Genomic DNA, 13,863 nt, shown 5'->3' with positions numbered 1-13,863 from the left:
TGGTCTTACAAGGAGCCCCAAATCTATGGAAAAGGTAGATGTGCCCTCAGCTCCCACGTGGCCCATTGTAGCCCTTAAGGGCCTTGGGAGGAAGGACCCTGGAACTCCGTGGAGCAGGGGTAGAGTCAGATTTGCACACAGAGCCCGCCAGATGAGCGTGGCTTCCAGGCGGAGGCTCCAGCTGTGCTCCCACGTGTGGGCTGCTGAGTCCAGTCACGACTCTGAAAAGTGGCCAGGAGAAGCCCAATCCAACCCAAGTCCAGGGGTGTCTGATGAGAAGGCCCCAACCCTTGGCCTCACTCCGGGGCTGGTGAGAGGTCTGTGTCGCTGGTTCCAGGAGAGAAGGCCCCAACCCTTGGCCTCGCTCCGGGACTGCTGAGAGGTCTGCGTTGCTGGCTCCAAGAGAGAAGGCCCCAGCCCTTGGCTTCGCTCTGGGGCTGGTGAGAGGTCTGTGTCACTGGCTCCAGGAAAGCTCATCTCTGACTCTGTTTTCAGGGTGACCCGGGCCCTGCAGGCCTCCCTGGGAAAGATGGCCCTCCAGGATTACGTGGTTTCCCTGGGGACCGAGGGCTTCCTGGTCCAGTGGTGAGTGAGAGGCCAGGCGGGGAATGAAATGGGACAGGTGCAGCCCTGGAGGCCTCTCCTCGTGTACCCTTGACCAACCTTTTCGTGGCTTTGCAGGGAGCTCTTGGACTGAAAGGCAATGAAGGGCCCCCTGGCCCACCAGGCCCTGCGGTGAGTCAAAGCCTTTATCCCATCCTCTTTCTTGAATCCTACTCTCCAGGTCAGAAGGGGCAGTCCCTGAGGGCCCAGAGCATGCAGCTGCCCCAGACCCCCGAGGAGTCTGGGGAGGATGTGGAGGGGGAAGATGGCCTTTGGGGAGATGTGGGTGGCGCATCCCAAGCCAGCAGCCTGGATGACGAAGGGTCCCAGGGGCACACCGAGGAAAGGAGAGCGCTGGGCAGCCTGGAGGGTGGGAGGAGCCATACTGTGTTGCCTGTGGAGCACCTCCCTGGAGGAGCAAGGAGAAAGCCTGCACGCCTATCATGGGTCTGGGCGGGCCAGCAGGGGAAGAAACAGACACGGGTCTCCAGGGACTCTAAAGATGCACGCTAGCCGGGCGCAGTGGCTCACGCTTGTAATCCCAGCACTTTGGGAGGCCGAGGCGGGCGGATCACAAGGTCAGGAGATCGAGACCACGGTGAAACCCCGTCTTTACTAAAAATACAAAAAAAAAATTAGCCGGGCGTGGTGGCGGGCGCCTGTAGTCCCAGCTACTCGGAAGGCTGAGGCAGGAGAATGGCATGAACCCAGGAGGCAGAGGTTGCAGTGAGCCGAGATTGTGCCACTGCACTCCAGCCTGGGCGACAGAGCAAGACTCCGTCTCAAAAAAAAAAAAAAAAAAAAAAAAAAAAAAAAAAAAAAATACAAAAAATTAGCCGGGCGTGGTGGCGGGCGCCTGTAGTCCCAGCTACTCGGAGAGGCTGAGGCAGGAGAATGGCGTGAACCTGGGAGGCGGAGCTTGCAGTGAGCCGAGACTGCGCCACTGCACTCCAGCCTGGGCGACAGAGCAAGACTCCGTCTCAAAAAAAAAAAAAAAAAAAAAAAAAAAAAAAAAAAAAATGCACGCTAAAGCCAGGCTGCCCACGGCAGGGGCCCACTGGGCGGGACGGCCCTCTCGATTAGGCCAGGTGCCCACCCATCCATATGCCAGCCCCCAGGCAAGGCATCCCCTGGAAAACACACACCATGGAGGAGCACAGCAGAGAGGGGAGTGGGTGCCCCATGGGCATGGGGGCCCTGGAGGGGAGGGGGTGCCCCACGGGCCCTGAGGAGAGGGGGTGCCCCACGGGCCCTGGAGGAGAGTGGGTGCCCCACGGGCCCTGGAGGAGAGTGGGTGCCCCGCGGGCCCTGGAGGGGAGGGGGTGCCCCACGGGCCCTAGAGGGAAGGGGGTGCCCCACGGACATGTGGGCCCTGGGGGAGAGAGGGTGCCCCGTGGGCATGCGGGCCCTCGAGCGGAGGGGGATGCCAGGCTCCTAGAAGAGGGAGCCCATCGAAGGCAAGTACACCACAGGGCACACTGTCAGACACCGGGGGAGGAGCACCTGGGAGCTTGGAGTTACAGGAGGACACAGAGCCCTGAATGCTAGACCAGGTGGTTTGTGCTTGCAAAGGGCCGTAGGCAGCCACTGTGGGCTCTAGAGTGAGCAGGTAAGTGGAGTGATCAGCTGGTGCTTTACAAAGTCACGTCCACGCAGTCTGAGAGCCTTTGAAGCAGACTGTTTTCTTGCTCCACCTCAGGGATCTCCAGGGGAGAGAGGTCCAGCTGGAGCCGCTGGGCCCATCGGAATTCCAGGGAGACCTGGGCCCCAGGGACCCCCAGGGCCGGCAGGAGAGAAAGGGGCTCCTGTAAGTACTGCCTTGGATTGGGGGAGCCCTTCCCTCAGAGGTGCTGGGGTCGTTCCGTGTCCGGCCTTGTCCCTTCCCCTGTGATGTCCCCAGGGGTATTTCCTTGGGATTGGGGATGGGGTGGGGTCTGCGGCCCTCTAGGACAGAGCATGTGTCCCATGGGGACCTGGTGACCTGGTGACCTGCCTGAGGAGCACAGGAGGAGTCCTGGTGCCGGCCACATTCTTTCCGCCATCAGCTGAGCCAGAGGGGCCCTGTGCGATGATGTTGGGCAAGGCTCAGCCTGTCCATGCGTGCATGCTGGTGTTCCCCACACATGTGGCCAGAGGAAGGGGCCGAAGACACTCAGTGCCCTGTGGACTTGGTCTCCGTCCAGCCTCAGTGCCACCTGTGTGGTCGGGCCACAGCTGCCCACTGTGTGAACTGTTCCCCGCTGCTGGCCCGGACTTGTGGCTGGGCTCTTCATGGGAAAGGATGTTTGGAACCGGGGAGTCCTGTTTCTTGGTTGGGGGGCAGGTGTAGAGAGCAGATGTCCAGCAAAGAAGGGGTAGGGGATGGGTGGATAACGGAAGGACAAGGCGTCTTCCTTTGTGTTCAGGAAAGCCCACCTGCTGGTAAGCCCCGAATTTTGCAGGCTTTGTGAAGCCTCGGGAGTGGGGAGGAGCAAGTGTTGAGGCCGCCCAGATCTTGGTCTCCAAAAAGGAGATGAGTGAGCGCCTTTCTTGCCTAGATGCTTCCTGCCAGCCCGCTTTCGTGAATAACCCACAAAATGCCACTTACTGTCCAGAAGTGGTCCACCCTGACCCGTATTTGACTTCTGCCACGCAATTTTGCAGTGTCCCCTACCCCTGCATTCAATCAGCTGTGGAGACCAATTTAATCTCAACTTCTCCTTCCCAGTACAGAGGGTCAGAGTGAGCTTGAGTTCTCAGGGGAATCGGCAGATAATTAGTGCAGACCATCTCAAATTGAGTTAGGTCTGAGTGCTGATTGTTAGAAAGCTGTTTTCTTTCTCTTTTTCTGAGATGGAGTCTTGCTGTGTCGCCCAGGCTAGAGTGCAGTAGCGTGATCTTGGCTCACTGTGACCTGTGCCTCCTGGGTTCAAACAATTCTCCTGCCTCAGCCTCCCCAGTAGCTGGGATTATAGATGTGTGCTACCATACCCAGCTACTTTTTGTACTTTTAGTAGAGACGGCGTTTCGCCATGTTGGCCAGGCTGGTCTTGAACTCCTGACCTCAAGTGATCTACACGCCTGGACCTCCCAAGGTGCTGGGATTACAGGCGTGAGCCGCTGCGCCTAGCCAGAAACTGTGATTTTCTTGTCCGTTTCACTCTCAGTGGCTCATGGGTGGCAGGAACAGCCTGCATTCCCTGGGCAGGAACTTCCCTGGACACCTACATTGGAAACATCTGGGCCATTGAGAATCTGTTCAATATATTATTGGCAATTTTGGTGACTTCTAATCCTTTCCAGTGAGGCACCCAGGACATGGATCCAGCTGGATTCTCTGCCAGAAAACTGAAGCCAACTGGGCAGTCAGTGTATAGAGTGCACACGAAGTCAGCTGGAAATGGCTTGGTTCACAGTTTCAAGAGAGTAAATATTTAAGCAGAAACCTTGCAAGAGTTGCTCTATCCAGGGAGAAGCTCGTGATCCTCCCGGAATAGCTCCAGAGGGAAGGAAAGGCCAAGCAAAGGTCGGACGTCTCCGAGAACTCCCGACCTGACCAGGAATATAGGACAGGAAGCTTCCACAAAAGCCCCACACGTGGTCTTTGCATTCTCTGGCTTAAGTAGGGTAGAAATTTCTATGAATAGGAGCTAAGTTTGAGGAGCAGGACATGAATTGTGGAGGGAGGGATGGTAAGACGAAATAGTGATGGATGACTAAATCCCAGCTACATTTAGACCAGAACATTGAATATACAGTCTCTGTTCCATGTTTCCCTTCCCAATGTGCACACTCTCCTTCTGTGTATCTGTCGGAAGAAAGGGATCCCTGTCTGGGGTGAGAAAATATAGGCTGCTCACAGAGTGATGTGATGGCTGGTAAAACTGAGCAAAGCAAGAACTTATGAAGGATCATTTGAGATTACCCAGCAGGCAGTTAGGAGGAAAATGAGTCAAAGTTACAAGGACAGGAAAAATAGGGTGTGCGTATGCATGCAAGCATGTCCTGTGTGTGTACCTGTGCGTGCATACTCATGTATGCATGCACATACATGTCAGTGTGCTTGTGTGTCCTTGTGTGTGCATGCATGTCCTTGTGTGTACGCTGGTGCACATTCATGCATGCACACATACATGTGAATATGCTTGTTTTGTGCGCATGCATGTATGTGCATGCATGTATACATGGGTACATAGGCATACTCACATGTGTGCATTATGCACGTGTGTATGCTTACATGTCTTCATGTATGTGCATGCATGTCCTTGTGTGTGTGTGCAGGGAGAGTGTCTGCAGAGAATGTAAAGAATCAGAAGGTTGGTGAAAGCTGGAGCTCAGGCTATCCTGGTGACTGGGCCTGGCTCCTGGTCACTAGCTTAGACAATCCACATACAGGCTCAGGAATTTGGCCGGCTGGGTTTGGATCCTGTCTCTACTGCTCACTAACTGTGCCTCAGTTTCCACATCTGTAAAAGAGCAGCCTTTCCTAGGATGAGTGTGGATTAATTGAAGCGATGCACCGGAAGTTCATGGTCCAGGGGCGGGCTCAGAGTCGGCCCTCAGTGGCCCTGGCTGAAATCCATTAGGACTGTGGGGACAGTCACCCTCACCAACTCCCACTTCCTGCCAGCGGGTCCCTCTTGAGCTGGTGGAGGGGATGTTCCCAGGTTGGAGCCACATTTGATCTGAGATCTTCTGTATTCTCTAGGGCGAGAAAGGCCCACAAGGCCCAGCTGGCCGAGACGGTCTCCAGGGTCCTGTGGGGCTCCCGGGTCCAGCTGGCCCTGTGGGTCCCCCTGGAGAAGACGGAGATAAGGTAAAGCGAATCCAGAGTGACCCATGGCTGGGCCTGGCTGGGCAGACAGGTGTGAGGGAGGGTGGTGAATTTAAAGAATAGGATGCTGGCGGGTAGAGCAGCTCAGCCGGCGGAGTGATGCCGCGCCCACCCCACAGTCCTGGCTTTAGGAGATGATTTTGCAGCAGCCCATAGATAAATGGTAATACACACAGTCCCCAGTATGCCTGAGGGACTTAGAAACCACATCCTCCTGTGTCATTTTGAGGTTGCCTACGACATTTGCTGTGAGTAGCTAGAGCAGAGAAAAATGCTCCCCGGTCCCCCCGAATCATTTCAAATTCTGAAACTGCGGAGCCCGGTTTAATGAGGTTTTGCTCAATATCTATTTTTAAATGTCTCCACTTGAATTATCCAGGCTCCCGTTCATTAAGAATGTGCTTTATAATTCTGAAACGATGGCTGCAGGAGCTTGTATTTTATCCTTCATTTAATGCAGACAGTGAAATTTCGCTGTGCTGTAACTTTCTATTTGTGACCCCTCTCTGGGGACATTTCCGACTTTGTCACCTCTGCATGGATGATGCCTTACATGTCTGGGCGGGATACAGCCTTGCACCAACAGGAACAACAAAGAGGATTTTAATAACTTCTTTGGCAACATAGTAATTGAGTTGCCTGTTATTATGTTGTCATGGTAGTGGCCCAATTTGAAAAACAGAGTAAGTATTTTCAATATGACTTTTCCCACATTTTCAAGTCTACCAAAAGCCTGTCTAGCATCAGATCAAGACCTCATCCCTTTTAGCCCTTGTATTAAAAAGGAAATCAAGCTAATATATGGAAACATTTATTCGTAGGAAAGTTATAGGGCCACCTGGAAAGGACACTGTTCTTAATCTCCAAGAAAAATTCATTTTGGGGAACAGAAAAGGTCCAAACAGTTGTCAAGCCGTCTAACAGAATTCCCCACACCTTCCCCTAGGGAGAGATCGGGGAGCCGGGGCAGAAAGGAAGCAAGGGAGACAAAGGAGAGCAGGTAAGAGTTGGCAGGGGGGAGCGCGGCAGCCCCCAGGTCCCAAGGGGCCTCATCACAGGCTGTAGGCTGTGTGCCATGCACGTTCTCTTCCAACGTTGCTGATAACTACCGGGACATGCTGTGAAAATCTCCCGTGCATGTGTGTTCCCACAACATCTGTGTGTGCACACGCATGCATATCTGGGAGTGAGTCTCTCTGTGTTCGAATGAACAGGAAGCATCCACCGGTTTTGTGAAATTAAACAAATGGAACGTTTCTGTCCTAGAGGGCTTGGGTTCTGCAGACACACCCATTGCCCTCGGAGGTCTCACCAGAATGCCCGGCAGAGGCAGCACCATTGACCAAATGCCTGTTCATTTTTCCCCTTTTTGTTTTTTCATCTGTTTAGAAATCCTAGTGTGTTCTTGCAAAATCCCCATCACTCTGCTGCCAGCTTCCTCCCGATGGGTGACATGTCTGCTTATCTCCTGTACAGCCAGGCCTTTCCCCCAGTATGTTGATTCCTAGGCAAGCAGGATCCGTGCTCCTGGGAGGCCTGCCACAGGGGCTGTGTCCTTCCAGCCGTGGGTTGGGCTACCGGGGCCAAGGGCACTGTACCCTTCTTGCTTGCCTCCTTCCCGTGGTCCCATGCCGAGGCCTCTTGAGGATGGCACAGCAGGGGACATGGTGCTGGGTGCAAGGGCTCCAGAGGAGCCTGTCATCCTGGACCCTCACTGTTGAAGGGGGCCTCACGTGCCCGTGTCGTGGGTGCATGATGGGAGCTGAGATGACACACGGTGGTCTCGAGAGACCTTGGGGGCAGCCCTTTGCCATCCAGAAAGGGGCTCAGGGTGGAACCGAGATCCTTATCTACTTCCCAGCGCCTGCAGCAGGTTTGCACCGTGGTGCGAGGAACGACACATTTGGAGACTGAACTGATGATGTTGGGTGCATCAGTCCCCGGGCTCAGGATGCGGTCCACCCCTCCCTCAGTCTTACCCACAATCCAGGAAGCTACCCATGTCTCTGTCTTGTTCCCCACAGGGTCCTCCTGGGCCTACAGGTCCTCAAGGCCCCATCGGACAGCCAGGCCCCTCTGTGAGTATCCATGGTCAATGACCTTCAGAAAGCCCCACGCCCCCCAGAGCTGCTGGCATAGCCAGCATCCTCACCCATGGCTGGTTATTTCCCTGCAGGGAGCTGACGGCGAGCCGGGGCCTCGGGGCCAGCAGGGCCTTTTCGGGCAGAAAGGTGATGAAGGTCCCAGAGGCTTTCCTGGACCGCCTGGGCCAGTGGGGCTGCAGGTGACTGTGGGGTTCTCACCATGCCGGGCTCCGCTTCTGACGCCCCCTGTGTCTTCGCTGTGCTCTCCTCTCTTGTCTTTTTAAGAATGGAAAACTAAAGCCAGGCTGCAGGGGGCCTCCTGGGCCTCCTCATTCCAACTGGAAGTGCTGTAGCTTCCCAGAACTCCAGACATGCCCGCATTTACCACTCTTCAGCAGTGGCGTTTATTTCTGTGCTCATTGTGGAAACTGATGATTCGTAAGAAACACAGTAACAGTGACTTCTAAATGTACGCCCTAGAGATGACAACGATAAACATTTGGGGATATTTCATTGCCATGCCTTTTAAATGTGTGTATTCTCATGCACAGAGGCGCATATGTAATTGTATTTGGTGTTTGAAAATGAATCATGTCATAAGTCATAGAGAAAGTTTGTACCCAGCTTTCCCCATTTTCCATCCTCCATTCCCGTTTTATGTTATGAGTGTGTTGAATGCCATTACACATGACTTTCTATTTATTTGGAAAACATGATTTTTAGTCACTGCACAGTAAGCCAGCATCTGGTGGTGACATAATTTACCCAGGCGTCCCCTGCTGGCTCCTTAGGCTTTATTGTTTTATGGGATCCTGCCATAATCACCTTTGTCTTAAATCTTTGCAATCTTCTCTGCTTATTTCCTCGGGCTGATTCTGAGACTGGGAACCCCGGGATGTCCTCGTGGGTAGCCATGCACAGAGAAGCACCTTCCCGGGGCTTTGGGGGCTCAGTGGTGCTGTGTGGGTGGAGGTCGTGAAAGTCGTGTGTGTGTTTGACATACACATGACAGAACAGCGCTTAACTGGGAAGTTTCCTGTTCTCAGGGTTTGCCAGGACCTCCAGGTGAGAAGGGTGAGACAGGAGACGTGGGCCAGATGGTAAGTGTGCCTGAGACTCCAAGGCCTTGCCGTACTAGTGGCTCATGTTTTGGGGAAACATTTGCGTTTCCTCTGGGCTCAGTGGTCTCTCCCTTTTCCCAGGGCCCCCCGGGTCCCCCTGGCCCCCGAGGACCCTCCGGAGCTCCAGGTGCTGATGGCCCACAAGGTCCCCCGGGTGGAATAGGAAACCCTGGTGCAGTGGGAGAGAAGGTAAGGCTTGTGCCTGCTCTGATGGCAGATTTGTGGTTGTTTGAGGAGAGAGGGTGTGCGTGTGTATGTGTGCACGCACGCACTTGTGGGGGTGCAGCACCTGTGTGTACCTCTCTGTGTGTACACAGAGATGAGAAGTACTCATTTCTATGGGCGTGGCTGGGTTATTCCTACGAAAGGCATTTTGAAAGGTAGGCAAATACTTGTGAAATGGAACTGGGAACTCTGACTGTCCATTTGTGACAACCTTTTGCAGAATTTCCAGGCAATGCCCCACCAGCAAAGCCCCTGCCTCCTCCAAGACTCAGCTCTGGGGGAGATCATCTATTCCTTAAATAACTGGTGTTTCTAAGCCTGCAGTTTCCATTTCAGCCGAATTATTTTCTCAAATGGGCCCTCTTCATTTGATCTGATTGGTTTTGGAGCCCGGACTCCATGAGCGTGATGGACCCATGTGTGTGTGCGTGCCTGTGTGTGTGAGCTCATGTGTGCACATCAGTGCATGTGTGTGTGCCTGCATGCTGGGTGGGACGGCACTGAGCTCTGACTCCACATCCTTGTTCCTGCATTTGCCTGACTGCAAAAGCACCTCTCCCAGTTCCCCTGGAGAAGAGGGAAGACAGAGTGTACATCCATGCACTTGAGCCCCCTGTGCACCGTTTCCAGAGCTTGCTTTCTGACATCAGTCAGGCCATTAAATTGGAAGACGCCTTCCACCACTGCTCATTTTGTACGATACAGAAATTAAAGAGAAATATGCCCTGCTGGGACCACAGGGTGATGGTGTGCGGCTTCTGCTCAGAGAGAAGGTGTTTCCCTTGGTGTCCCCGCCACAGGGCACACGTTTCTGTTCACCTGCTGCCACCGTACATGCCCTCTTCCCTGCATCCCTCTGGCCTGTGTCCCTGAGGACTGCGTGCCTGTCCTCCTGCCTCGGCCCTGGCCATCCCCCACCTGGAGTGCCATCCTAGCCACTTACCAGCTTCTCATAGTTGCCCTCTACAACCCTTGGAGCAGCACTCCGGGAAAGCCTTCACAGACAGTGTTGCTTGCAATCTGGACACTCTTCCCTGTATCCGTCACATGCCTGCCACATTCCTCACGCACCTCCAATTCTGGGAGTGTCTGGGGACAGCACTCCCCAGAAACCCCTGGGTCCTGGGTGCCCAGGGGCAGGCAGACAGCAGGCAGAATTTGGCAAATGCTTGAAACCGTAGCAGTGCGTTCATCGCGGTGCTCACCACTGCCGTAACCACATGCACTGTCTCCCTAGGGCGAGCCCGGCGAAGCAGGCGAGCCTGGCCTTCCGGGAGAAGGCGGACCCCCGGTGAGCGAGTGGGCACTGCGGGAGGGGTGGGATATGGCCGAGCGGGTGTGTGGACGGGGTGCTGGGTTGGAGGCTCTGGCTCTGCCTTAGCTTTTCCATCGGTGAAATGGGAGTTGTAACCCCTTTTGTGCCCATTTCATGGAATGACCGTGAACAAGGTGTATGATGTGGGAGTGAGTGTGTGCACGCAGACCTAGCAATAGCTACCTGTGCCCAGTGGCCTGTGGTCACTCTACCCTCTGTAATGTTTGCTCCTGGCGCCTTCGCGGGCTGCCATAAGTGAGGGCGGCTGCTGTCACCTCATCCCCTCAGACCTCGAGGGGCAGACTAGGAATATCCAGGCCTTCTCAGGCCAGATGAATGTTCACTGTGAGGCCAGCCCAAAGGTGGCTTTCAGGCCCAGGACCAGCTGGGTGGACTCGGGTCTTCTGGTTCTAGCTGCTCCCTCCCCATGAGATCCGTGGAGTCTGTGGGCACCCCTTGTGGTCTTCACTGACTGATGTCTGGTCCAGGAGTCGGTCCCTCCCACCTAGAGCTGAATCTCAGCCTTCGAGGGCCCCAGAAAGTGAAGGCTCCTCAGGTCCCCCTCGGGGTGCACACAGGAGCTGGTTCTGCCCAGGGCTGGGGGAGCGACCTGGCAGCCAGCCCGCTGCAGGGCTCAGCAGATACTTGGAAAGGCTAGTCTGAATGGGGTGAGAAAACCGGGGAGGCCGACTGTAAACTGGCACCTGCCTTGCTCTGGGCGGCGACGTGGTTGGCTCCAAGGACTTGACACTGGCCTCTTTCCTCCAGGGACCCAAAGGAGAAAGGGGAGAGAAGGGCGAGTCGGGCCCTTCGGGTGCTGCTGGACCCCCTGGACCCAAAGGCCCTCCCGGAGACGATGGTCCCAAAGGCAGCCCTGTGAGTATTCCAGACACACCTCAGGGGCCCTGCAGCAGGAGCGGGGTTCTGCACTGGGATCATTCTGACTCATTGGCTGTGCACTCTGCTCTGAGAACAGCTTCAAGACCATTCCATGTCTTGGGTAATTTTTCTAGACACTAGAGGTTTTCATACCAGCTACTGAACCAAAATAGCAGAGATGAGACAGGGCGTGGACTGGAGGAGAAAGCCCTGAGTGATTCTTCTCTGTGGGCCAGGCGGCCGGCTGAGATGCATGAGTGACAGCCAGGCTTTGGGAAGATGCCCCTGCCCTTGGCCAGCCCTGATTTTGCATCAGGAGGGGCTTCAGAGAGGAACATTCCAGAAGTCTGAAGGTCCAGATTCTAGTTGCAGCCTGGAGCTCCCAGGAATAGACCTGTGGGTGGAACGCCTGCCCCTTGCTTGGCTCTGGAAAGCAAGAGATCAGCTGACCCCTGCCGTGCCCACTGGCCGGGCTTGCTGGTTCCGGGACATGCTGCACGTGGAAGGGTTTCTGGGCCATAAAGTGCACTGGGTTGTTGGGATTGCTGGAATGTCTTAGGAGCTGGATGGTGGCAGGTGGCCATCTTGAGGTGGTGACATGATTGGCCGTGTATGGTCTCAGTCAGGTTGCTGACGGCCTTGGCTGCTGCTTTCTTTCTTACTTTCAGGGCCCAGTGGGTTTTCCTGGAGATCCCGGCCCCCCTGGAGAGCCTGGCCCCGCGGTAGGTGCTCAAGAGGGCAAAGCCACCGGATCCCCCACAATGCTGGCCTGCCTCTGCCAGCCCCATTTCCCCTCTTTCTGGTTGTTCTTTGTGATGAACTCTCACTGGGGCAGGCAGTGTCCCAAAAGGCACTCGTGTTCCGGTGATCAGAGCAAGAAAACGCCTTTGACCCCACTGAGCATGCTCTGTGCTGGCACCAGAATGGATTTGGGTTTTGGGAAGGGGCTGGAGATGCATTGGGAGCTGGTGCGTGAACTCAGGGTGCCATCTGGGGGTCAGCAAGGAGCTCGCTTTTGTCCCCACAGGGTCAAGATGGTCCCCCTGGTGACAAAGGAGACGATGGTGAACCCGGGCAGACGGTGAGTCCACAATCTGGGCTGGCTTCCTGGTGGAGGTGTCAGTGTATTCTTGGGACCTTGCAACTTGCTTGGCTCATTTCTGGGAAAAACTCCGACATAGTTGATATTGATTCCCTTATGATATTGATTCCCTTACGATATTGATTCTGGACAGTGACAGGGCTCATGAACTCCCTCTGAGATGCACGTGCTGTCTCAGTAGCAGGTTTGCAGGCAGCCCCAGGGCTTCCACGACCCACCACGGGCTCGCCCAGGAACGTCAGATCTTACCCACAGCTCTGCCTAGCAGGGCCAGTGCCTCTCCTCACCGGGCCCTTCCTGCCTTACCTTGACCGAGATCACACTGGACATTGCATCTGACGCTTGGCGTTGAGTGTTTTAAACACCGCTTCAAGCCCAGAACGTCTCTCTGGGATGGATCGACCCCCGTGGGCCCTGGGCAGGACTGGGCCTGGAGGAGGCCCCTGAGGCCTTGCAGGTGCCCTTGCCCCCCCTTGCACCCAGCCTGGCCAAGCGTGGGGGACTGCGGACCTGAGGGCAAAATCCATGCCACTGAGTTGAGCGGAGCGTCCACTCAGAGAAGGGGTTAGGGATTGAGCCTCGGCCTGGATTTCCCTGACAGACACCCCTAGTCCACCACTTCCTGGCCTGTGTCCTGGGACGATTCTTGTCCCCCCTTCTGTGAAAGGGGATGCCAGTGCCTCGTCCCTGCCCAGGTTGTGGTGGGGACTGAACTGTCATTGTGTATCAAGAGTCAGCACTGTGAGTGGGAAAAGTTCTCTTCCAAAATGCAGAAAACCTGCAGGATGGGAGTTAGGGTTCCTTACACTGTCACAGCCCAGGTGCGACACTGTCTTAGGACCCTCTGTGCTAGCCCCAAAAGAAGAGAGAGGTGGCTGCAGGGCTGGCCGAGGAGAAAATAGACTGAAATCTCCGTGTGTTTTGCCTCAGTGGAGTCTAACAGGCCCCAATTCCTCACACTCTGTTCTTTCTCCCAATACCAGGGATCCCCTGGCCCTACTGGTGAACCAGGTCCATCTGGGCCTCCAGGAAAAAGGGTAAATAATTCTGCGGGCACATCCTTGCTGTCAGCTCCCTGCATGAAGCACCCCCGCCCCTCCCCGTCACCTTTTGCTTGGGCCCTGGGTGCTCCAAGCTGCACTGATGAGGAAGGGCCCGGGTGTGGCCTGTTCTCCACTTAGCCCCCACCACATCACAAAATCACAGGCCTGCCAGGTCAATGCAGCTGCTCCTTTTAGGACAGGCCGACTGCTGACACCATCAGTGGTATCCATCATGGGAGAAAGACACCTGCAAAGCTGCAAAAGTCTTTTTCCCCTGGCTCAGGTTTTACTGGAAAGCCAGAACAAATGAGACAGCATCCTTTGCAGATTGAATGGCCCAGCCACTTGCTGGTGGTGCAGTAAACAGCTGCCTGGTGCACCCAGGACGGAGGCCACACAGAACTCAAGGTGTGCGCTGCGCCTCCCCACGAGGCCCGAGAGGCCTTTACCTGGGACTGGAGTCCATAGGACTCATGCTGAGGACCTGTGTCACTGCAGGTGGCCCGGGAGCAGCCTCCATGACCCTGCACCCCTGCCCTGCAGCCCGGCACACCCTGAGCACCTGCACCCAAGCTCGTCCTTCCACCCCTGCAGGCCACACTCACACATCCTGAGCACCTGCATCGGAGCTCGTCCCTCCACCCCTGCAGGCCACACTCACCACCTGCTGTTCTCTTG

At 55.4% G+C, this 13,863-nt stretch overlaps 1 protein-coding gene across 2 annotated transcripts in view; it reads left to right on the top strand.

Annotated features, from left to right (window-relative positions):
* The window catches only part of COL5A1 (collagen type V alpha 1 chain), a 210,114-nt gene that overhangs the window by 168,201 nt on the left and 28,050 nt on the right, over positions 1-13,863 (top strand). For both annotated transcript variants that reach the window (XM_055270439.2, XM_055270438.2), the window contains exons 40-53: positions 496-585; positions 682-735; positions 2,303-2,410; positions 5,291-5,398; positions 6,363-6,416; positions 7,441-7,494; positions 7,593-7,700; positions 8,547-8,600; positions 8,703-8,810; positions 10,084-10,137; positions 10,930-11,037; positions 11,709-11,762; positions 12,068-12,121; positions 13,126-13,179. In XM_055270439.2, the coding sequence (XP_055126414.1) occupies positions 496-585; positions 682-735; positions 2,303-2,410; positions 5,291-5,398; positions 6,363-6,416; positions 7,441-7,494; positions 7,593-7,700; positions 8,547-8,600; positions 8,703-8,810; positions 10,084-10,137; positions 10,930-11,037; positions 11,709-11,762; positions 12,068-12,121; positions 13,126-13,179 (1,062 nt within the window). The remainder of the gene's footprint in view (positions 1-495; positions 586-681; positions 736-2,302; positions 2,411-5,290; positions 5,399-6,362; positions 6,417-7,440; positions 7,495-7,592; positions 7,701-8,546; positions 8,601-8,702; positions 8,811-10,083; positions 10,138-10,929; positions 11,038-11,708; positions 11,763-12,067; positions 12,122-13,125; positions 13,180-13,863) is intronic.

This window comes from Symphalangus syndactylus, chromosome 3, assembly GCF_028878055.3.
Source record: "Symphalangus syndactylus isolate Jambi chromosome 3, NHGRI_mSymSyn1-v2.1_pri, whole genome shotgun sequence".
NCBI lineage: Eukaryota > Metazoa > Chordata > Mammalia > Primates > Hylobatidae > Symphalangus > Symphalangus syndactylus.
Note: the sequence above shows the minus strand (reverse complement) of the source record. Positions and strands in the feature narration are given on the sequence as shown.